We start from the raw sequence: 25,942 nt of genomic DNA on the forward strand, positions 1-25,942 counted from the left end.
TCAAATCTTTCTGTTGAAATAATTAAACAAAGAAAAAAAAAAACATACACTGTAGTAGAGCATCGAAGCGGCAAAAGACTATAAGGAATAAGGAATGAACAGGTAATACTTATACCAAACAAATTATCAAATATATTACAAAGGCAAAAGCATCCTAAAATAATAACAGCATTGAAATCCTATATATACACTATACTGAATAAATACAGTATATATTTTTACACACACACACACACACTCGTAGATACTTTATTTTGTAGTCACACGTGTATTCTACTTTTAGTATAAATGTAGCGCTGGTAGATTTTCCAATCTACCGCTTATGTGTAAATTTAATGGGTCATCTGGGCTGTACATAGTTCAGATTTAATTTACTGTTAGATTAGCCTCTGTTCCAGTTTGGCTGTGTTGCATGCAGTTCCGCATTCTGCCTGTGGGTGTCGTTGTCACTCTGGGTCGGTGTTGGAAAGCAGCAAGCTGAAGTATATAAGTGCTCTTCTTCTGGTCTTCTTCTTCTCCGGGTTGCATTCTGGGAGAAGGTATTTATGGGACAGACGCCATGTTTCTTGGAGCTTTACCTCGTGGCCCTCCTGGCCTAAAGGTATGTGTTAGTGAGTTCTACCTCGCGGCCCTCCGGCAGCCGTGCGGGTAGACCCAGAATCCTGTCTGGGGCCTGCTATGGCTGGGATGGTCCTGTGCTGTCTGTCCTGCGGGAAGAAGCCGGACAATTGGGAAGATCCAGGGGAGAACCCATCTTGGAAGGGACCATGCAAGCCTGGTCTTAAGAAGGGCCTGGTGACTCGATTGGAGGACGCATCTTAAACTAATCTACCGCACAAGTACTGCGGGTCGGCTTAAAGGTTCTGGTGCTGTGTTTGCTGTTCATGGAAAACTACTACATCCTGTGGCAGAGGATCGTACACTTTTGTTTCACTCAAGTCTGTGGCAGAGACTTTTTGTCTGCTAGGTTAGTGAGAGAGACCTATCCGGGCGGGCAAAGATTTAATCCTGAACGGAGAATATATTCACCCCTGAGACTTCAATTCATTAGTGCTACACCAAGAAAAGGTATTTGAGCTTCCCTGCAACTCTTCTTCTACCTCTTTCCTGCTACTTCTTCCAGTTATCTCCCATTAAAGCATTGGAAAAGTACTCAAGTGACTGGTACCTACATTGTTCTGATAATAAGGTTAACGTGGACTCTAAGTTCGGTGTTGGTGAAATTACAGGTAAAAAAGGTGACGGTAACAGCCTGCTTTAAATCAGCAGCTCCACTGTGAGTTAGTGCTACATAAAATATTACATTATTATTATCTGATGAAGTTTATTTTCAAACTATCTTACATTTTTATCCAATCCAGCATCTGGGTGAGTTATTGGTGTAAAACTGTTGTGTGGATGAGGCGTCTGGGAGCTCCATTCTTGACAGGTATAGCCTTTAACAGTGACTGATCTTGTACCACGATAATCTTGACCTTTACCAATAACACAATCTGACAGACAAATTAAATGAAACTAATTAGCATTGTATTGAACTACTGGATATAGCTTTGTGTGTTGTTTACAAATGAAGCCTTTTCATTGGTTGGATTCCCTGGGTATTTTAAACCAAAAGGAAATGTAATGCATGCATGGCCATATTTTCCATTTGTATCCTGATTTGAGATATAAAGAGAAGATCCGTACTAAAGAACAGGGAAATTACTAAAGTGCACCAGAAATTTAAAGTGTCAACATACAAAGGTCTCTGCACATAGTTTTGGTAGTCTTTTAAAGCAGCACAGGAGCTCTAATGCCGTGTACACACGGGCGGACTTTTTGGCATCAAAGGTCCGACGGTCTTTCCGACGGACTTTCGAACGAACGGACTTGCCTACACATGATCACACCAAAGTCTGACGGATTTGTATGTGATGACGTACGACTGGACTAAAATAAGGAAGTTGATAGCCAGTAGCCAATAGCTGCCCTAGCGTTGATTTTCGTCCGTCAGACTAGAATACAGACGAGCGGATTTTTCGACCGGACTCGAGTCCGTCGGAAAGATTTCAAAAACATGTTTCAAATCTAAAGTCTGTCTGATTTTTGCCCGAAAAAGTCAGCTGCAGGTCCAATGGAGCACACACACTGTCGGACCAGTCCGGTCGTAAAGTCCGCCTGTGTGTACACGGCATAACAGACCTGCACTACTATTCTGTTGACGCTTTCAAATATTATATTTCATTACGGATTCCTCTTTAAAACTTAAATGTATTAGTGAATAAACTACCAATAATCCTATAGTCCAGTGAAGGCGAACCTTGGCACTCCAGATGTTTTGGAACTACATTTCCCATGATGCTCCACTACACTGCAGAGTGCATGAACATCATGGGAATTGTAGTTCCAAAACATCTGGGGTGCCAAGGTTTGCCATCACTGCATAGTCCAACACTTTGCAAATATCACAACAACATATTAGGGCCTATTTAAAAAAATCAGCAAGAGAGCTTTTTTTTTTTTTTCTTTTTTTTGTTTTTACAAAAGACAGCAGAAAATGTCACCTTACTTGGCACTAAAATAGCTCCTGATTTATAAAAGTTTGAAATTGCAGTTATAATGTGCATATTAATGGAAATGTTATGGGATTGTTGCTCTAGATTCTCTCAATTGAAAGTAATGAATTGTTTGATTTAGGGTGGCATTGGGAAAAAAGTAAATAATTCCTTATAAATCTGCAACATAGATTTCAATGTTTTTTTCACCTAATTTTGAGTAGGTCCTCCTTTTGCCACCCAAAACAGCCCTGACCTGTTGTAGCATGGATGCCACTATACATATGCTATGGTATCTGGCAGCAAGGCATCAAGGCAGTGGTATCTGGCATCGGTAGCAGACCCTTTAAGTTTTGTAACTTGTGAGGTGGGGTCCCCATGGATTGCACTTGTCTTTCCAGCACATCCCATAGATGCTTGATAGGCCAAGTCAACACCTCAAACTCGTCATAGTGTTCCTCAAACCATTCTTGAACTATTTTTGCAGTGTGACAGGATGACTTATCCTGCTGAAAGGGGCCTCTGCCATCAGGGAATATTGTTTCCATGAAGAGGCGTACTTGGTCAGTAACAATGTTTAAGTAGTTAGTACATGTCAAGTAACATCCACATAAATGCCAAGACTCAAGATTTCCCACTAGACGTAAACAATTCGCTTAGTTCCGAATATAAATTCGGACAAATCTTTGGTTATCTGGATGTATCTGAATCTCCAAATTAAATAGTAAGGAATTTTGTTGAAATTCATTATATATACGTATTTCGTATATTCTAATGCCCCGTGCACACGGTCGGACATTGATCGGACATTCCGACAACAAAATCCTAGGATTTTTTCCGACGGATGTTGGCTCAAACTTGTCTTGCATACACATGGTCACACAAAGTTGTCCGAAAATCTGATCATTCTGAACGCGGTGACGTAAAACACGTACGTCAGGACTATAAACGGGGCAGTGGGCAATAGCTTTCATCTCTTTATTTATTCTGAGCATGCGTGGCACTTTGTGTGTCGGATTTGTGTACACACGATCGGAAATCATGACAACGGATTTTGTTGTCGGAAAATTTTATAGCCTGCTCTCAAACTTTGTGTGTCGGAAAATCCGATGGAAAATGTGTGATGGAGCCTACACACGGTCGGAATTTCCGACAACAAGGTCCTATCACACATTTTCCGTCGGAAAATCCGACCGTGTGTACGGGGCATAACAAATTTCAAATTTTCAAAATGATTTGAATTTGGATCAGTCGAAGGACTGGTGAATGATCGGCCGATTTGAATTCTGTGTGAAGATAAGCTGGTTGTTAAGGAGTGGGCTGGGACAGCTGAATGTAAACAGAAATGCCAGCATATAAAAAAATGTGAAAAAAAAAACAGCGTTGGCTCCCCCCAATCCATACCAGGCCCTTTGAGTCTGGTATGGATGTTAAGGAGAACCCCATGCAAAAATTATAAAAAAATTGTGTGGGCCCCCCAAAATCTTTACCAGACCCTTATCAGAGCATGCAGCCTGGCAGGCCAGGAAAGGGGAGATGAGCGAGTGACGCCCTCTCCTAAACCACACCAGGCCACATGCCCTCAACATGGGGGGTCCTTTGGGGCAGGGGGGTTCCCCAAAGCATGTTGTCCTTATGTTGATGGGTACAAGGGCCTCTTCCCCACAACCCTGGCCCGGTGGTTGTGGGGATCTGCGGGCGGGGGGGCATATCAGAATCTGGAAGCCCCCTTTAATAAAGGGTCCCCCAGATCCCAGCCCCCCCATGTGAATAAGTCTGGTGCTCAAAGGGTTTATAAAACACAACACCAGTTTTTGACAAGTCCTTTATTTAAAAAAAAACACCAACCCGAGCAGAAAGAAAAAGTCGCCCATAGAACACGACTGTTCCCGCCTAGGGATACAGCCGCATGACAGGTAAACAGTGGCAGGGTTACCTGGTGATGTAACCGGGTGACTCCGCCCCGTGTCTATCTCTCATTGGGCGGGTGCCATTTTCACATAAACATGGGGGAAGGGTTACCTAGTGACATCATCGGTTGATCCCGCCGCATAATGAGCGGTAGACATGGGGACAGGGTCATCCAGGTTGCATCATCGGGTAACCCCACCACTACGTTTACCACTCATCCAACTGTGTCCCTGGGCAGGAGAAGTCGTGTTTGGTGGGCAACATTTTTTTTTCTTTTTGTTCAGTTTGGCGTTTTTATGTTTTTTTTTAAATATAGGACTTGTCAAAAACTGGTGTTGTGTTTTTATTAACTTTGACTTTTTTGGTGAATGAGTAGGGTTATTATGTACCCCATACTCATTCACATGGCGAGGGCCTGGATCTGGAGGCCACCACTGTTAAAGGGGGCTTCCAGATTCCGATAAGTAACCCCACACACCCACAAGCCAGGGTTGTGGGGAAAAGGCCCTTGTCCCCATCAACATGGAACAAGGAGCTTTGGGGAGGGGGCAGAGCCCTGCATTCTTAAGCACCCCTCCATGTTGAGAGCATGTGGCCTTGTATGGTTCTGGGGGTGTGGGGGGTGCTCGCTTGTTCCTCCCTTTTCCTGGCCTGCCAGGTTACATGTTCAGATAAAGGTGTGGTATGGATTTTGGGGGGACCCCACACCATTTTTTTTAAATATTGGCCGAGGGGCCTGGTGGGGGGGTGACCCAAACCTGTTTTTTTTCAGATTTTTTATTTGCCAGCAGTCCTGATTACATTCAGCTATCAGCAGGGAAGCCCGCTGAAAGCTGATAAGTCATTGGTTGTTAAGGGCGCGGCAGCTGGCTTCCTGGCCTGCTCCTTAACAACCAGCTATTTGTCTTTGCTTGGCCCGTCCCTTCCTTCTCTGAGCTGGCCGCTCAGCTGTTGGCTAATTGCCAGCTCCAATCTCTCCACAGTTACTCAGCTGTTGATGATATTCTGCTTGTCAACCCTGCCTACTTAAGCCATCCAGCCCAGAGGATCTCTGCCTTCACCTTAGTCAACATCACAGAGACACTCTCTTACAGTCCCGTTAAAAGACTTGCTTGGCTGACATCCCTTCTGGCTCCAGATCCTGCTTGCTGTTTTACTACGCTCATCTCCGGCTCCCTGATGTTTGGCTTGTCTGACTATCCGTTCCAGTTGCTAAACTCTGGCTATGTTTTGACTACGTTTTGTTCTATTTACTTTTATTATTAAACAAGTGTGATTTAACTGTACTTCTGTCTTGGTCTGATTTCATGGTTCCTGACACTATTCTTCACACAGAACTTGAATTGGTCGATCAGTTTGACAGATCTAAATTCGATTGTTCTGAAAATTTGGAATTCGTTAGAAAATTAATAAACAAAATAAAATCTTGAAACGAATCAATGAAATGAAATTAGTAACATATCAAATCTATCTGAAACTAAACACATTTTTCTGTTCTGCACATGTCTATTTCCCAGCAGAACATTTTCCCATACTGCATAATGGTGCCATTTCTTCCCCAGGTAAGCGACGCACAAGCACCTGGCCATCCAGATGTAAAAGAAAATATGATTCATCAGACCAGGCCACCTCCTTCCTTAGCTCCATGGCCCAGTTTTGATGCTCATGTACCCATTGTAGGTTCTTTTGACTGTGGACACGGGTCAGCATGGCACCCTGACTGGTCTGGGGCTAGGTAGCCCCATACACAACGAACTGCAATGTCCATTTTTTCAATTTCTATACTTTTAACACATCAGCTTCAGGGACAACATGTTTACTTGCTGCCTAATATATGCCATTGACTTTTAGATGCCATTGTAATGAGATAATCAATCTTATTCACTTAACCTGCCAATGTTTATTAAGTTATGAAAAAAAAATAGGCACAGCAATTTTAGTCATAGATAGGTTACGTGAAGTGTACATATGTAGCCAAACTTTTTGCCTTAGCTTCAGCTAGAATAAGGAAAGGTTAAAGTGTAAGTTCACCTTCACAGAAAATTTGTAAGGTGAACTTACAATGGACTCCCTCACCATGCCCCCCGGTCCCACTGTACCTGAGTCACGCAATCCCCCCTGTCAGACACTGGGTCGCCACTTCACCGGTCCGGGGATTTGAAATTCCTGCAGCTTAATCTCCTATCCGTACCTCCCAGTGTGTACGGATAGAAGGCATTCTAATTGTCCAGCACTGTCACATTGACGACGCTGACCAATCAGAATCCGCCTAGCCCGTCCTGGAGGGCAGGGAGAAAGCCAGGAGGATTTCAAATCCGTAGATCCGTAAAGCGGCGCCCTGATGACTGACAGCGGGGGATCGTCGGGGATCGCGAGACTTCAGCCCAGTGGGACCGGGGGTGGGGATGAACTTACCCTTTAACACCCCTATAACCTTATTAAGTTTTTGTTTTGTTTTGTTTTATTTTGTTTTGCTGTCTGATGGGTTGCTGACACATGGAAGATTTTCCTGAAATGCAAAAAGAAATAAAAATAGATTTATACCCTTTTATTTATATTTAGGTGACAGATCTATAATTTTGGATCTCCCCTCACTTTCTGTCTTAGTGACAATAGTTACATAGTTACATAGTTAGTCAGGTTGAAAAAAGACACAAGTCCATCCAGTTCAACCTTAAATACAATAAATTAATAAAATTAAAAAAATCATACAATCCAATATACCCAATTTTATACCCACAGTTGATCCAGAGGAAGGCAAAAAACCCCAGCAGAGCATGCTCTCCAATTTAATACAGCAGGGGAAAAAATTCCTTTCTGATCCCCCAAGAGGCAATCGGATTTTCCCTGGATAAACTTTACCTATAAATGTTAGTACCCAGTTATATTATGTACATTTAGGAAAGTATCCAGGCCTTTCTTAAAGCAATCTACTGAGCTGGCCAGAACCACCTCTGGAGGGAGTCTATTCCACATTTTCACAGCTCTTACTGTGAAGAAACCTTTCCGTATTTGGAGATTAAATCTCTTTTCCTCTAGACATAAAGAGAGCCCCCATGCCCTCTGTGTTGACCGTAAAGAGAATAACTCAACACCAAGTTCATTATATGGACCCCTTATATATTTGAACATGTTGATAATATCCCCCCTTATTCTCCTCTTCTCAAGAATGAATAAATTCAGTTCCTCTAATCTTTCCTCATAGCTGAGCTCCTCTATGCCTCTTATCAGTTTGGTTGCCCTTCTCTGCACTTTCTCTAGTTCCCCGATATCCTTTTTGAGAACTGGTGCCCAAAACTGAACTGCATATTCCAGATGAGGTCTTACTAATGATTTGAATAGGGGCAAAATGATATCTCTCTCTCTGGAGTCCATACCTCTCTTAATACAAGAAAGGATTTTGCTCGCTTTGGAAACCGCAGCTTGGCATTGCATGCTATTATTGAGCTTATGATCTACCAAAACCCCCAGATCCTTCTCCACTACGGATTTGCCCAGTTGTACTCCCCCTAGCATGTATAATGCATGCATATTCTTAGCCCCCAAGTGCATAACTTTACATTTCCCAACATTAAACCTCATCTGCCACATAGTTGCCCAATTAGACAGTGCATTGAGGTCAGCTTGTAAATTGGAGACATCCTGTAAGGACGTAATTCCACTGAATAGCTTGGTGTCATCTGCAAAGACAGAAATGTTACTTTTGATCCCAGACCCAATATAATTTATAAAGATATTAAAAAGTAAGGGTCCCAGCACTGAACCTTGGGGTACACCACTGATAACCTTAGACCATTCAGAGTAAGAATCATTAACTACTACTCTCTGAATTCTGTCTTTTAGCCAGTTTTCTATCCATTTACAAACTGATTTTTCCAAGCCTGTAGACTTTACCTTACACATGAGCCGCGTGTGGGGAACTGTGTCAAACACTTTTGCAAATTCCAAGTATACCTCGTCCACGGCCACCTCTCTGTCCAAGGTTTTACTTACCTCTTCATAAAAAGAAATCAGGTTTCTCTGACAACTTCTGTCTTTCATGAATCAATGCTGTCTGTTGCTTAAAATGTTTTTTCCAGCAAGAACTCGTCTATGTGGTCTTTTATTAAACGCTCCAGTATCTTCCCGACTAGAGAAGTTAAACTAACAGATCTATAGTTACTTGGTAAAGACTTTGATCCCTTTTTAAATATAGGCACCACGTTCGCACTGCACCAATCCAGTGGTACTGTTCCTGTCATTAATGAGTCCCTAAAAATTAGATACAATGGCTTTGAAATTACAGAGCTCAATTCTTTTAGGATCCGTGGGTGGATGCCATCAGGTCCAGGTGCTTTACCCACCTTTATTCTGTCTAAATATTTCTGGACCATATCACTTTTGAGCCATTGTGGATCATTCGGGGCTGTGTCAATACCACCCCCATTATGGACATGAGCTCCCCCATGCTCTTTTGTATACACAGCTGAAGAAAGTATTTAATAAATTAGCCTTCTCTTTGTCCCCAGTCACCCACTCTAGATTATTTTGTAAAGGGACTACATGCTCAGACCTGACCTTTTTACTATTAATATATTTGAAGAATTTTTTGGGGTTTGTCCTACTATCTTTTGCAATCTGTCGTTCGTTTTGAATTTTTACATCCTTGATTTCTTTTTTACATATTCTGTTAAATTCTTTGTAACATTTAAACGACACTAGCGTTCCTTCATTTTTGTATTTTTTAAAAGCTCTTTTCTTATTGCTTATAGCTTTTTTAACTTTGACTGTGAGCCACAGGTTTTGTTTTTAGCCTTTTAAACTTATTGCCCATGGGAAGATACTTTGCAGTGAGGTCCCAAACAATTTGTTTTAAGAGTTTGCATTTCTGTTTATCGATACAAATATTCCCTCCCAGTCTAAATCCTGGAGAGCAGCCCTCATCCTTGGAAAATTTGCTCTCTTGAAGTTAAGTGTTTTTATCTTTCCCGTATGTATTTCTTGTTTACAGCTAACATCAAATGAAATCATGTTATGATCACTGCTACTCAGGTGTTCCTTTATCTGGACATTAGTAATAAGCTCTGCATGGTTTGAGATTACCTGGTGCAAAAGAGCTTCATTCCTAGTTGGGGCCTCAATAAACTGGACCATAAAATTGTCCTGTAATAGGTTTATAAATTTTTGCCCTTTAACTGTCCCAGCAGTACCATTACTCCAGTCAATTTCTGAGTAGTTAAAATCCCCCATTATTACCACCGTCCCAGCCCTTGCAGCCCTTTCCATCTGTGCAAGGAGCTGAGTCTCCACCTCCTCGTTAACATTGGGTGGTCTATAACAAACTCCAATGATTAACTTTGAACTACGCACATCTATATGCAGTCCCACCCATAATGCTTCAGACTCATCACACTCCATCAACCAGGTCCTCTTTCACACTTGCTTTGAGATCACTTCTCACATAGAGACAGACCCCGCCACCTTTCCTTTTTACCCTTTCTCTTCGAAAGAGTGCACAGCCAGGAATATTATTAGCCCAGTCATGTGAGGGTTGAAGCCAAGTTTCAGCAATACCGATTACATCATAGCTCTCCTCATGCACCAAAGCTTCCAACTCACCTATTTTGCTTGGCAGACTTCTGGCATTGGTGTACAAACACTTTAATGCATTATTACATTTTGCTCTGGTGTTTTTCATATCATTTTTAGTAGTACAAATGGCACTATAGTTTCCAATGGCTGTTTGCAACATGGGAAATTTCTTGTCACCTGCCATAACCCTTCCCCCATCTATCCCCATTCCACCCTCCATTAATATCTGACCCCCAACTGACCTGTCTGCCCGATGTAATTCTAGTTCACCCTCCCCCCTCAATCCTAGTTTAAATACTCCTCCAGCCTTCCCATAAACCTCTCCCCCAGCACAGCAGACCCCCTTCTATTCACGTGCAAACCGTCTTTAGCATATAGGTTGCACCCCAATGAAAAGTCAGCCCAGTGCTCTAGAAACCCAAATCCCTCCTCCCTACACCAGGTCTTTAGCCATGTATTCAGCTCTCTAATCACCCCCTGCCTTTCCTGTGTTGCGCACAGGCAATATTTCAGAGAATATCATCTTGGAGGCCCTTCCCTTCAACTTGCAGCCTAGTTCTTTAAATTGATTCTTAAGGAGCCTCCACCTTCCATGTATACTGTCATTGGTTCCAACATGGACCAAGACAGCTGGGTCATGCCCAGCCCCTCCCAGTAATTTATCCACCCGGTCCACCACATGCCAAACCCTAGCACCAGGGAGACAGCAAACCATTTGGTTGAGACGATCCTAGTGACAAATTACTCTATCAGTCCTTATGATTATAGAATCCCCTATAACCACCAACTGTCTAGGCCTACCTGCACTGCCCTCACCATCTCTACTAGATGGGCTGCTCTCCCGGCTGTTAGGGGTAGCAGTGAAATCTGGGGCTGCCACCTACACATCTTCACCCAACTTGGCAAATTTGTTTTGATGCACAAATACAGGCCTTCCTTTTCTGCAAGCCCCTTCCACTCCCTCTAACTACATTAACCCATCTTCCTATCCGATAATCTTGACTTGCCCCTCCTCATCAACCCTACTGACCACCTGCTCAGCGAACAGAGGGCCCCTTTCAAGGTTGTCCTTTCTGCCCAGTGTTGCAACTTGCTCCTCCAGATCTCTAATGCGAGCTTCCAGAAGGGCAACCTGCTCACATCTGTCACAGGGGTATCCATCCTGGAGCTGTTGCACCAATTTTGCATACATGTGGCACACTGTGCACTGAGAAAAACCTTCAACCCTGCTAGCACTCATTTCCCAGTTACAATACAATTACTTAAAGGAAGTTTAAGATGTTACTTACAGGTTAGAAGACTCCTGTCTTAACTCCCGTTTTCAACTCCTGATTATTTACTCTCCACTTTAGTTCAAAATTCCACTAATGTTCACAAAATCCACATGCAAGCCACCATGAGCAGGGAGCAAGCTCCTAGGGGAGTTTGTATAGATACTTTTATACACCTGTGAACAATTAACCTCTCCCATTAATTAGCAGGAATAATAAAAAAAAAAAAAAGCTGTTTAAAAAGTGTCAGAAAAAAGGAGAGGAAAAAAAGTATTTTAAAAACTGCTAGCAAATGTATCAAATAAAGGAGGAAAAACAAACAAACCCCAAAACAACACTTGCAAGTAGAAGCAGTCAAAAGCACAACTCCTGGTTATTAACTCTCCACTTTAGTTCAAAATTCCACTTATGTTCACAAAATCCACACGCAAGCCACCATCAGCAGGGAGCAAGCTCCTAGGGGAGTTTGTATAGATACTTTTATACACCTGTGAACAATTAACCACTCCCCTTAATTAGCCGGAAAAGAAAAAAAAAAGCTGTTTAAACAGTGTCAGAAAAAAGGAGGGGAAAAAAAGTATTTTAAAAACTGCTAGCAAACGTATCAAATAAAGAAGGAAAAAAAAAACCCCAAAAACAACAACACTTGCAAATAGAAGCAGTCAAAAGCACAACTCCTGGTTATTAACTCTCCACTTTAGTTCAAAATTCCACTTATGTTTACAAAATCCACACACAAGCCACCATCAGCAATAGACACCAGGATAAACAGGGTAGTGAATCTCCTCAGGGGGGACACAGACGCCATGTATAAATATCATGTGGGATTTTTCCTCTGTTAGAGACAGTAGGGCCTGTTTATAATATATGTAAAGGAAATTTGTAAGTTCTGTATATAATTATATTCTATTTTGTATGTAATGCACATTGCCCTCATTGTGCAACGGCACTAATAATGTTTTCATTACATGTTTGCATTCTTTCGAGTCCTGATTAGAATTAGTCTGCCTATGTTACCATAAATGTACAATTGTAATATTAATGTGATACCTACATAATCATGTGTATAAAAACCTCCAATTGCGTCATAATAAATAAGAGCAGTTATTTGGAGAGATGCGGAGTGTATCTTTTGTGTATGTTTGTTCTGTCTCAAGGAGCAGATAGCTAAACCTCTTGTCCCAGTAACTTCAGATACCATATTTCTTTGATCTCAGTTTTATTAGAACAAGCCAGGTAAAACTACAAATGACAGAAATAGACTTCGATAAGTACAATATTGCATACAATACAGCATACATTGCAGAAACAACGATATACAATACAAGATGTGATAGTAAAAACATACTTTTTAAGTTCTCTAAGGGGTGATGGCGATAGATTGAGAAAGACATGTCTTGCTTCCTGCAATGTCTTGAAAAGAATGGTGGCTGGTTCACTTCCTGTGAAGATTCTACCCAGAATTCCCTGCTTGCTGACAACTTCCTTAACTACACATACAGTAAAACAAATAAACACAACTGCAGCAATACCAAAAAGGAACGCTAGATGGAGCCTGCACATCACATATGATTGTCTTAAGTAAATTACACACTTTACATGTAAATTTAACAACACAGGTACAAATAGTCAGCATAAACAACTGGTGGACAGAACAGTGTTCCCTACTGCAGTAGTTATTAATTTGGAACCACTAATCAATATGAGGATAGGAGTTGCCTATCTATAAATTCCCATTTCAGATGGTGAGCTTTGCCTAGGAGAGGATTTACAGGTGACCCTGAGAATCCGAAACAAGGAGCTTGAGACGATCCGGGAATTTCTGATAATCAGCTGGCTGAGGTAAGCCTTTTGCTTACATTTGAGTTATCAGACTTCCTTGATCGGTAAGGCATTTGCGGGACAAAGGGTACCTATTTTACTCCCCTTAATCAAACTGTATTGATTGGTGGTTATATGTTATGTTGTCACTGTCTACTGTCCATTGGAATGTTATAGATAAGACAGCACACTACCCGCCTGACAACAAGTGATGTCACTAACAGAGTCCTCCATTAGGGATGAGCCGAACACCCCCCCTGTTCGGTTCGCACCAGAACATGCGAACAGGAAAAAAGTTCGTTCAAACACGCGCACACCGTTAAAGTCTATGGGACACGAACATGAATAATCAAAAGTGCTAATTTTAAAGGCTTATATGCAAGTTATTGTCATAAAAAGTGTTTGGGGACCTGGGTCCTGCTCCAGGGGACATGGATCAATGCAAAAAAAAGTTTTAAAAATGGTTGTTTTTTCAGGAGCAGTGATTTTAATAATGCTTAAAGTCAAACAATAAAAGTGTAATATCCCTTTAAATTTCGTAGCTGGGGGGTGTCTATAGTATGCTTGTAAAGGGGCGCATGTTTCCCGTGTTTAGAACAGTCTGACAGCAAAATGACATTTCAAAGGAAAAAAAGTCATTTAAAACTACTCGCGGTTATTGCATTGTCGGTCCAACAATACACATAGAAGTTCATTGATAAAAACGGTATGGGAATTCCCCACAGGGGAACTCCGAACCAAAATTAAAAAAAAAAATGACATGGGGGTCCCCCTAAATTCCATACCAGGTCCTTCAGGTCTGTTATGGTTATTAAGGGGAACCCCGGCCAAAATTTAAAAAAAAAAATGACGTGGGGGTCCCCCTACATTTTAAGGGGAACCCTGTGCCAAAATAAAAAAAAAAAAACGGCGTGGGGTCCCCCCAAAAATGCATACCAGACCCTTATCCGAGCACGCAACCTGGCAGGCCGCAGGAAAAGAGGGGGGGACGAGAGAGCGCCCCCCCTCCTGAACCATACCAGGCCACATGCCCTCAACATTGGGAGGGTGCTTTGGGGTAGCCCCCCAAAACACCTTGTCCCCATGTTAATGAGGACAAGGGCCTCATCCCCACAACCCTGGCCGGTGGTTGTGGGGGTCTGCGGGCGGGGGGCTTATCGGAATCTGGAAGCCCCCTTTAACAAGGGGACCCCCAGATCCCGCCCCCGTGTGAAATGGTAAGGGGGTACAAAAGTACCCCTACCATTTCACTAAAAAACTGGAAGATAGAAGAAAGAAGAAGCATTTAAATAAAGGATTGTCAAAAACTGTCTCTTGTCATTATTAACATTTTTGACAGTTTTTTAGTGAAATGGTAGGGGTACTTTTGTACCCCCTTACCATTTCACACAGGGGGGGCCGGGATCTGGGGGTCCCCTTGTTAAAGGGGGCTTCCAGATTACGATAAGCCCCCCGCCCGCAGACCCCCACAACCACCGGCCAGGGTTGTGGGGATGAGGCCCTTGTCCTCATCAACATGGGGACAAGGTGTTTTGGGGGGCTACCCCAAAGCACCCTCCCAATGTTGAGGGCATGTGGCCTGGTACGGTTCAGGAAGAGGGGACGCTCTCTCGTCCCCCCCTCTTTTCCTGCGGCCTGTCAGGTTGCGTGCTCGGATAAGGGTCTGGTATGGATTTTTGGGGGGACCCCAAGCCGTTTTTTTTTTTAATTTTGGCGCGGGGTTCCCCTTAAAATCCATACCAGACCTGAAGGTTCTGGTATGGAATTTAGGGGGACCCCCACGTCATTTTATTTTTTAAATTTTGGCCGGGGTTCCCCTTAATATCCATATCATAGAATTGCCTGGTATGGAATTTAGGGGGACCCCCACGTCATTTTTTTTTTAAATTTTGGTTCGGGGTTCCCCTGTGGGGAATTCCCATGCCATTTTTATCAATGAACTTCTATGTGTATTGTCGGACCAGCAAAGCAAAAGCCGCGAGTAGTTTTAAATTTTAAAATGTCATTTTGCTGTCAGACTGTTCTAAACATGGGAAACATGCGCCCCTTTACAGGCATACTATAGACATCCCCCAGCTACGAAATTTAAAGAGATATTACACTTTTATTGTTTGACTTAAACTAAAATCACTGCTCCTGAAAAAACGGCCGTTTTAAAAACTTTTTTTTGCATTGATCCATGTCCCCTGGGGCAGGACCCAGGTCCCCAAACACTTTTTATCACAATAACTTGCATATAAGCCTTTAAAATTAGCACTTTTGATTTCTCCCATAGACTTTTAATGGGTGTTCCGCGGCATTCGAATTTGCCGCGAACACCCCAAATTGTTCGCTGTTAGGCGAACTTGCGAACAGCCGATGTTCGAGTCGAACATGAGTTTGACTCGAACTCAAAGCTCATCCCTATCCTCCATAGAAAGCAACAGAATAAGTTTGGTCACTGGTCTTAAGAATACTTTAGCCTTATTCTGTTGAAAGATCTTGACCTCGACCTTATGGACACGATTATCCTTACTTGTGAGTACTTTGGTGACCAGACCTAAAGGCCACATATTCCTTAGTGTCTGGCAATCTTTCATGAGCATAACATCACAAGACCTTTCAGTACGCCACTTTCTCCTTACTTGTAGAGTAGATATATATTGTTCCTTCCATCGGTTCCAGAAGGTATTGGCAAGGGTTTGTACTTGTCTCCATTGACATTTGTAAAGGCCATTGACATTTGTAAAGGTCCTTCTCACAAAACTCTCCAGCTGGAGCACCGGCAAGACTAGTCTTTTGCATGAGTAACATGGCAGATGTGAGGACCACTGGATCTTCAGAGTCACTTGAAATTGATGTCAAAGGTCTGGCGTTAATGATAGCTGTAACCTCTGCCATAAATGTCACTAAACATTCGTGAGTAAGCCTTGCAGTTCCTATTTGTAGGAAGATAGAGTCGAGAATTCTGTGGGCTATGCCTATCATCCTCTCCCAAACACCTCCCATGTGAGAAGAGTGAGGTGGGTTGAAGATCCACGTACAGTCTTGTTCACTCAAGTATCTTTATACTCTGAGAACGTCTAAATTAGAAGGAATTTGAAGTTCTTTTACTGCTCCTACAAAGTTAGACTCTCTGTCAGAGCGAATGAGTTTCACTGGGCCTCTGATTGCAATGAAACGTCTAAGAGCATTAATGAAACTTGAAGTGTCCATTGACTCAATCACTTCGATGTGGACACCTTGGATGGACATGCAGACGAATATGACTGCCCAGCGTTTACTGTTTGAGTGCCTCCTTTTGGTGTACCGGGTGGCGACATGGTAGTGTTGAATGAGTAAGTAGGCAATATGATGGTGATCAGGGATCACTAAAGGATGTTTCTCTGAGAACTCTAACTTGCCTTCTTTTAAACGACCTACTCTCAACATGCCATTTTCATCAAGGATTGGATCAAGTTTCTTTACAATCGATCTCTTTGGCAAAGACTTCTCTCTGTACAACAGATATTAACCAATTTTTAGATAGTTCTAGGTCAGTTGCTGAGTAGACTTTCCTACAGTGGTGCCAACCTCTGCAATTGTCATGAGTTGACCGTTGTTTTTTGTAGGACTGAGCTATGTGGATTAAGCAAGTGATAGCTCTAACTAGTGACCTCCAGGTGGAGAACCTGCTGAAACAGTGGGTTTTAAACTGGTTAGGAGAAGTTGTGACTGCGGTAGAAACCTGAGGGCGAATTTCCTGATTCTTATCTGCATCTATTAGATCAAATGTGGAGAGGTCCTTAGTGTTACAGTCTACATTGAGTAGAAAGGTAGGACCTGTGAACCACAAAGTACTTTCAAAACGGCTGGCCGCTACAGATCTGGTAGCTAGGTCTGCAGGATTACAATCTGCAGGCACAAAATGCCATTGCTCTGGGCGGGTGGATCTCCTTATCCTCAACACTCTGTTATTGACATAGACGTAGAAATGCCTTGTTTCGTTATGGATGTAACCCAGAACTACTTTACTGTCTGTGTAGAACTCAGCCTTTTGAATTTCTAGGTTTGCCTCTGTTGTAATTAGTTCAGCTAGCTCTGTAGCCAATACTGCAGCACAAAGTTCCAGCCTGGGTATGGTGTGTTCGGGAAGTGGTGTAAGTTTTGCTTTCCCCATTACAAACCCTATGTGGCCTTGTCCTTTAGTGTCTATGGTTTTCAGGTAAGCTACAGCAGCAATTGCTTTAACAGAAGCACCTGAAAACACACAAAGTCTTTGCATCTGAACGTCAGCAGATGACAGAGGAGCATATGGTCGTGGAATTTTAAAGTTGGATAGAGCTGTTAGTGAGTTCTCCCACTCTAGCCACAGGTTCTTCTTGTCTGTGGGGAGAGGGTGGTCCTAATCTAGGGACTCACAGGTGCTACAAAGCCTAATGGGGCATACACACGGTCGGACTTTTCGTCTACAAAAGTCCAACGGACGCCGACGGACTAAAGCTGGCTGGTAATCCGATCGTGTGTGGGCTTCTCCGGACTTTCAGCAGACTTTTTCAGCCTCAAATCCGACGGACTTTAGATTTGAAACATGCTTCAAATCTTTACGTCGTAACTACGACGGACCCCGAAATCCACTCGTCTGTGTGCTAGTCCGACGGACAAAAACCCACGCTAGGGCAGCTATTGGCTACTGGCTGTGAACTTCCTTATTTTAGTCCGGTGTACGTCATCACGTACGAATCCATCGGACTTTTGTGTGGTCGTGTGTAGGCAAGTCCGTTCGTTAGAAAGTCTGCTGCAAGTCCGCCGAAAGTCCGCCGGAAGTCTGTCGGACAGGCTGTCGGACTTTTGTAGACGAAAAGTCCGACCGTGTGTACGCCCCATAAGGGATCATACAGGCTGTTTATGGTAGACAGGACACCTTTACGGGTAAAGGGTTTTTCTTCTGTGTTTACTTGGAAAGTAAATGTGTCAGATCTTAAGTCCCAAAGCAAACCAAGGCTGCATTGCATGGGAAGTGAGTCTGTGCCCAGATCTAAGTCCTTTAAGTTGTTAGAATGATCTTGGACAGGAAAGGCTTCTAAAACTTCTCTACTGTTGGAAGCAAACTTGTGGAGTCTTAGGTTGGAACAAGCAAGGATTGCCTGAGTTTTTTTAAGGCGACTGATTGTGGCTTCATTTGTGGTTAGTGATTTCAAGCAATAGTCTACATAGAAATCCTTGTCCACAAACTGTCTGACATCTGACCCATACACTAACTCCCCCACTCTAGCAGAGTGTCTGTGGCCATATGTAGCAACTGCAGGGGAAGGACTTTTGCCAAATATGTGCATATCTGTGATGTCTCCAGAGGGGTTGTTGTCCCTGAATCAGAGAAACCTCAGAAAGTTTTGGTGTTCTTCTTTAACAAGAAAGCAATAGAACATTTGCTGTATGTCTGCCATGGATGCGACTGAATCTTTGCGAAAGCGAAGAAGTACTCCTAATAGTCTGTTGTTCAGGTCAGGGCCAAAGAGAAGGACATCGTTTAGAGAGACACTCTCATGCTTGGCGCTAGAATCGAACACCACTCTAATCTGCCCTGGCTTCTTAGGGTGATAGACCCCAAATATGGGTAAGTACCAGCATTCCTCTGAGTCTTTGAGGTTTGGGGCTATCTCAGCATGACCATTCTGGAATATTTTCTCCATGAAGGAAAGGAAATGTTTTTTTTATCTCTGGTTTCCTTTGAAGATTGTGTCTTAGGGAAGTGAGATGTTTATAGGCTAGTTCTCTGTTGTTAGGTAAACGTCGTCTTTGTGGCCTAAAGGGAAGAGGTGCAACCCAGCTATTTGTCACGTCTTTCTCCATACTCTTTTCCATGACCTCTAGGAAGAGCCTATCCTCAATGGACATTGCTACCTGGTTATCTTCTTTTGTTCTCTTGAACACTGTGCTTCCTAAGTCGCTTTGGTCATCGTCATAGGTATTGCTGTCACAGAGGGGACTTAGGAAGGGAAGAGGTACGGGGTTGTTGTGTGGTAGCTCCTTTATGAGGATGTGATTTTGACAGGGTTGGAAAAGAGAAGGACGACCATTCTCGAGGGTACTAGTGAGCAGGTTATTAACAGATGCCGGTTTGTGTGCACCTCCCAGGCAAACATCACCTATAATGAGCCACCCAAGGTCCAGTTTTTGGGCATATGGGGTGTTTTGAGGGCCGTTGATCAGTTTTCTTACTTTGTGAACTTGCAAGATATCTCTCCCTATGAGTAAGATTATCTGAGCCTGATCATCTAGTTCTGGTATGAGATGTGCTATGTGGTTCAAGTGAGTCTGGTGAGCTGCTGCGTCTGGCGTGGGAATCTCTGATCTGTTGTCTGGCATCTGGTTGCACTCTATTATGGTCGGTAAGGGTAGGCATGTCTTACCGTCCATAGATTCAATTTGTAGGCAGTCAGCTCTTCTCCCCGCCATTTCCACTGTACCTACACAAGTCCTAAGAGAGTAAGGGCTGCTGGGGCCTTTACGGTTTAGAATGTCAAAAAACACAGATCTAGCTAGTTACTTATTACTCTGATCATCCAAGATGACGTAGAGCTTGACTGCTTTGTCTCTGTGTCCTTTTGGGTAAACTCTCACAAGACAGATTTTAGAGCAGGATCTGCCACCTGTACTTCCTTTGCAGATTTCAGTGCACTGTGAAGTGATTGCTATGGCGTCTATACTAGAGTCTTTGGTCTCCCTGCCGTGCTCCTTGTCCCTATAAACAGGTGGGAAAGTTCTTGGCGTAGGCCTTGGGTGCAGAGCTGTGTTGTGCTCTGTGCTGTCACATTCTGTACATTTGACACTGACCTTACAATCCTTGGCAAAATGTGTGGACAAAGAGCAGCACTTGTAACAGATGTTGTTCTCTTTGAGGAAAGCTTTGCGATCCTGGATGGTCTTTGTCCTGAAGGCTCTGCATTTCAGAAGAGGATGTGGCATCTTATGTAGAGGGCAGAACTTAGCAGGGTCGCTGTCTTGATCCTCTGGCTGAGACTCTGCAAATCTATGGGAAGATATGTTAGTTTTGTGCACTGCTACTGGAGCTCTGAGTTGTTTAGGGCCAGAAGAAGTGGTATAGGACACTGGAAAAATGAAGCTGGGGTCATCTTTCATTCCTGCTTGTCTGTCTACAAAGTCCACAAACTCACTAAAGGGTGGAAAAGGCACATTGTGTTTTCGTTTGTAGTTACAGCCATGGGTAATCCATCTTTCGTGTAACTCATAAGAAAGTTTTTGTGCTAAGGAGTTAATACCTCTGGCAGAGTCAAGATAAGAAAGGCCAGGTAAGTCCCCTTCTGCTTTAGCCACTTGTAACACCATACACAGGTCACTAAATTCTCTGAGTCTTTGGTAACCTCTGCTAGGTATTTTGGGAAGTCTTCTATCCTTTTAAACAGTGTACTCTCTATAGCCTCTGGTGAGCCATAACATCTATCCAGTCTGTTCCAGATGTTTGCAAGGCCTATCTCAGGGTGGTTTATGTTAATGTCTCTGATCCTTTTGGCATGTTCAACAGAATCATTGCCAAGCCACTTTAGGAGGAGGTTTTTCTGGTCCCTGCAGGATAGACCTAGACCTTGAATGGCACTCTGGAAAGAGGATGGCCACGCCCTGTAGTGTTGGGGCGATCACTGAATTTGACAAGTTCTTGGGTAACTAACTCTCTTTTGGCCAGGAACTTGGCAGAGTCTACAGTAGCCTGATTGGCATTGGGGTAGGCTGCTGGTGTATTGTGGTGCGGTGTAAAGGCATACCTGGTAAAAGTCTCTTCTTTAGGCGCGCTGGGTTCAAACTTGCATAAGGTTGGTAGTTCATACCAGCTTGTTGCATACACCTTTGGAGTGAAGACTGGTGTTTGATGCTTGTATGAAGGCTGGGTACCTTGTGGAGTAGAAGGTTTGGTTGGAACTGGAAAGTCTGTAACTCTGTCAGATTTTTCTTGCTTGTAGCACTGGGGTTCCAGGTCGTCTTGTTGCTGCTTTATTTGATGTGACTCACTGACGTCATGTTTAATTTCTTGTTGTGGGATGCTGCTTGGGTCACAGTGCTGGTAGACATAATCTGACATGCGTTGCAAAGAATCTTGTTGGTCCTCCTCTAGATCCGGTATGCTGCTGCCTACTCTTGGCTCATCATAGACGGCTGCTTCTAAAGCTTCTGCTCCTGCAATGGTGGCGGCAGCATCTCGGTCCACTGCCAGCTTCTCCATGTTAGCTTCTAAGATAGCTTGCTGCAATTTCAAAGATGCTTAATGCTGGGCTAGCTCTTCCTCTAGGCGTATTCTTTCCTTCTCTCTCTCTTGCTCCATGCATACTCTTTCTTTCTCACTCTCTTGTTCCTGTCTCACCTTTTCTGCATCAAGGTGGGCCTTTTCTTTTTTCATCTGCAACTCTTGGTCTGCAAATGCAAACCTGGCTTTTGCTGCTTCTGCTTTTAAACGGGCGATAGCTTCTGCATTTGTCACAGATGATTTAGATGAGCTTGCTCGTGAACGTGTTTTGTAAAAAGATGTCCCACTGTGAGACATGGCTGCGGGGAAGAAGCTGTCTTGCTGTATAGAGACCTCTCTAGTGTTGATGCTGCTTGACGGAGCGCGTCTCTGTGTAGCGTGGCTGCTTGCTTCGCCTGCCGCAGGCCTGTTTCTTTAAGGCTTCTGACTGTATGGATACTGTGTAGCCCCGGGCTTTACATATTTCCGAAGTCAGCTTATCTTCCCTTCAGAGGTCAGCCTAAAAATTTCACTGTTCTGTCTCAAGGAGCAGATAGCTAAACCTTTCTGTCCCAATAACTTCAGATACCATATTTCTTTGATCTCAGTTTTATTAGAACAAGCCAGGTGAAACTACAAATAACAGAAATAGACTTCAATAAGTACAATATTGCATACAATACAGCATACATTGCAGAAACCACGATATACAATACAAGATGTAATAGTAAAAACTTACTTTTTAAGTTCTCCAAGGGGTGATGGCGATAGATTGAGAAAGACATGTCTTGCTTCCTGCAATGTCTTGAAAAGAATGGTGGCTGGTTCACTTCCTGTGAAGATTCTACCCAGAATTCCCTGCGAAGATTCTACCCAGAATTCCCTGCTTGCTGACAACTTCCTTAACTACACATACAGTAAAACAAATAAACACAACTGCAGCAATACCAAAAAGGAACGCTAGATGGAGCCTGCACATCAAATATGATTGTCTTAAGTAAATTACATACTTTACATGTAAATTTAACAACACAAGTACAAATAGTCAGTGTAAACAACTGGTGGACAGAACAATGTTCCCTACTGCAGTAATTATTATTAATTTGGAACCACTATTCAATATGAGGATAGGAGTTGCCTATTTATAAATTCCCATGTCAGATGGCGAGCTTTGCCTAGGAGAGGATTTACAGGTAACCCTGAGAATCCGAAACAAAGAGCTTGAGACAATCCGGGAATTTCTGATAATCAGCTGGCTGAGGTAAGCCTTTTGCTAATGCCGCGTACACACGGTCGGACTTTTCTGCTACAAAAGTCCGACAGCCCGTCCGACAGACTTTCGACGGACTTTCGATGGACTGTTGGCGGACTTGCGGCGGACTTTCTAATGAACGGACTTGCCTACATACGATCACACAAAAGTCAGACGGATTTGTACGTGATGACGTACACCGGACTAAAATAAGGAAGTTGATAGCCAGTAGCCAATAGCTGCCCTAGCATGGGTTTTTGTCCGTCGGACTAGCATACAGACGAGCGGATTTCTGGGTCCGGCGGAGTTACGACGTAAAGATTTGAAGCATGTTTCAAATCTAAAGTCCGTCAGATTTGCGGCTGGAAAAGTCCGCTGAAAGTCCGGGGAAGCCCACACACGATCGGATTGTCCCCCGGATTTGGTCCGTCGGCGTCCGTCGGACTTTTGTAGATGAAAAGTCCGACTGTGTGTACGCTGTCATCAGACTTCCTTGATCGGTAAGGCATTTGCGGGACAAAGGGTACCTATTTTACTCCCCTTAATCAAACTGTATTGATTGGTGGTTATATGTTATGTTATCACTGTCTACTGTCCATTGGAATGTTATAGATAAGAAAGGGAAGAATAATGCTGTTCACAGGTATATGTAGTACATCTGCTAGATAAAGTAGTTTAGAGACAAGAGGGTATAGGCACACATAGAGAAGACTGGCCAGTCATTATGGGCATTTAAATTAAGTAACGGAATGAAGGGTAAGAGGCCCTCAAAAATGCCCAGCGCAAGAGGAGCGAACGTGTGGTTCCGCCTATACTGAGCCCCTAGATAAATGGTTAGAGTGGACAAGGATCCATAAACAATGGGTAACTGGGTTGACAAAGTCCACAAGGACTAAGAATCATGAAGAGTAAACAGCTAGAGAAACAGCTATCTATGTGAGCAGGATGGATCAAGGGTAACAATTAACACTAGACAGAAAGGCACATTTTGATGTTAAGTTGTGGGATGAATTTGAGGTCGGGCACTACAACTAATAAAGTCAAAACAACTATGAGAGGTAAAACAGAATACTTTATATGTTGTCAGAGAGGGAAGATGGGATGAGCACTATGGCTGCCCGTCTGATCAGAAATTAATCATAGAAGCTAGAGTATATGAAGTATGGGATTACAATACATGGGATGCAAAGGATATCAGAACAAAATAAGAAAAGCAGAATTTAAGCAGCGTAATATTAAAGAGAGTTAAAAGAAAGTGAGAGAATGATATGCATGTGTTGTGTACAAATGGGAAAAATGTAAGCGATTTTAGAGAGATATTTGTGTATGTGTGTGAATGCTGGAACCTTTAGTTCTATCTCTTGTGTGTGTCATGTATGCAGATGTGACCCCCTCCTTTGTGCTCTCATGAAAGAATGTAGCTGGGATGAGAGATGAGTGATAAGCTAGAAGGAAACATGCTAATTTCTGTTTTTTAGACAAAACATTAATAACAAAATGTGCCGGGTTAATTAATCTAATGATAAACAATGTGATCACAATTATTTTGAATCTGTTTTCCAAACATGGTAAAATGAAGGTTACATTTACCTTGTATTACACAAATTGAATATCCTTTGATAGTGGAAAATGTCCTAATTTAAGGAAATATATCTATTAATCTATTAACCTTCTATGAGGAGGTGAGTTGCCATCTAGATAAAGGAAGGCCCGTAGACGTGATGTATCTGGATTTCGCAAAAGCATTTGACACAGTTCCCCATAAACGTTTACTGTACAAAATAAGTTACGTTGGCATGGACCATAGGGTGAGTACATAGATTGAAAACTGGCTACAAGGGCGAGTTCAGAGGGTGGTGATAAATGGGGAGTACTCAGAATGGTCAGGGGTGGGTAGTGGGGTCCCCCAGGGTTCTGTGCTGGAACCAATCCTGTTTAATTCATTCATAAACGACCTGGAGGATGGGGTAAACAGTTCAATATCTGTATTTGCAGACGAAACTAAGCTGAGCAGGGCAATAACTTCTCCGCAGGATGTGGAAACCTTGCAAAAAGATCTGAACAAATTAATGGGGTGGGCAACTACATGGCAAATGAGGTTCAATGTAGAAAAATGTAAAATAATGCATTTGGGTGGCAAAAATATGAATGCAATCTATACACTGGGGGGAGAACCTCTGGGGGAATCTAGGATGGAAAAGGGGGTCCTAGTAGATGATAGGCTCAGCAGTGGCATGCAATGCCAAGCTGCTGCTAACAAAGCAAACATAATATTGGCATGCATTAAAAAGGGGATTAACTCCAGAGATAAAACGATAATTCTCCGGCTCTACAAGACTCTGGTCCGGCTGCACCTAGCGTATGCTGTCCTGTTCTGGGCACCAGTCCTCAGGAAGGATGTACTAGAAATGGAGCGAGTACAAAGAAGGGCAACAAAGCTAATAAAGGGTCTGGAGGATATTAGTTAAGAGGAAAGGTTGCGAGCACTGAACTTATTCTCTCTGGAGAAGAGACACTTGAGAGGGGATATGATTTCAATATACAAATACCATACTGGTGACCCCACAATAAGGACAAAACTTTTTTGCAGAAGGGAGTTTAACAAGACTCGTGACCACTCATTTAAATTAGAAGAAAAGAGGTTTAACCTTAAACTACGTAGAGGGTTCTTTACTGTAAGAGCGGCAAGGATGTGGAATTCCCTTCCACAGGCGGTGGTCTCAGTGGGGGGCGTTGATAGTTTCAAGAAAATATTAGATAAGCACCTGAACGACCGCAACATACAGGGATATACAATGTAATACTGACATATAATCACACACATAGGTTGGACTTGATGGACTTGTGTCTTTTTTTCAGCCTCACCTACTATGTAACTATATGTAACTATATCTCTGGATATATATTAGAATTAGGGTGTGATATTGAGATTATCACTTGAGTAATAATTTCTGATATGAGTTTAACAATTTTATTAATAATATACATATATTGTAACTGGTTTAGACAACCTTTGGTTGGAAATGAAATTCAGGTTATTGGGGAAATTTGTAAAATGGGATTAGATTAAGATAACAATTTTGTAATTGTACATTTATACAAAAAAGATTAAAATGAGGTTGTTAATTGGAATACAGCTGCCACAATATTTAACAAAGCCAAGATGGATGGGATACCTAAAAAGTTTTTCTACAAAAATTAAATCTAAAGGTCTGATAATAACTTGATGTGCGGGCCATGATGTGAGATTAATAATAAAAACAATTTAAATATAACAGACCCATCACATCAAGTTCACACACCCTGTTAGGATAGATGCCACCTGCAGCCAGTTGTTTTATAGTTTTTGATCTGGTTGAGAGCTTTCTGTTCTGTCATATACAGA

At 42.7% G+C, this 25,942-nt stretch overlaps 1 protein-coding gene across 5 annotated transcripts in view; it reads right to left on the reverse strand.

Annotated features, from left to right (window-relative positions):
* Positions 1 to 25,942, reverse strand: part of LOC141140367 (plasminogen-like) — a 335,624-nt gene that overhangs the window by 156,455 nt on the left and 153,227 nt on the right. For all 5 annotated transcript variants that reach the window (XR_012243931.1, XR_012243929.1, XR_012243930.1 and 2 more), the window contains one exon: positions 1,345 to 1,493. Coding sequence is in view for 1 of the 5 variants with exons in the window: in XM_073627455.1 (XP_073483556.1) it covers positions 1,345 to 1,493 (149 nt within the window). In the remaining 4 variants the exon portion in view is untranslated. The remainder of the gene's footprint in view (positions 1 to 1,344; positions 1,494 to 25,942) is intronic.

Source organism: Aquarana catesbeiana, linkage group LG04 (assembly GCF_042186555.1).
Source record: "Aquarana catesbeiana isolate 2022-GZ linkage group LG04, ASM4218655v1, whole genome shotgun sequence".
NCBI lineage: Eukaryota > Metazoa > Chordata > Amphibia > Anura > Ranidae > Aquarana > Aquarana catesbeiana.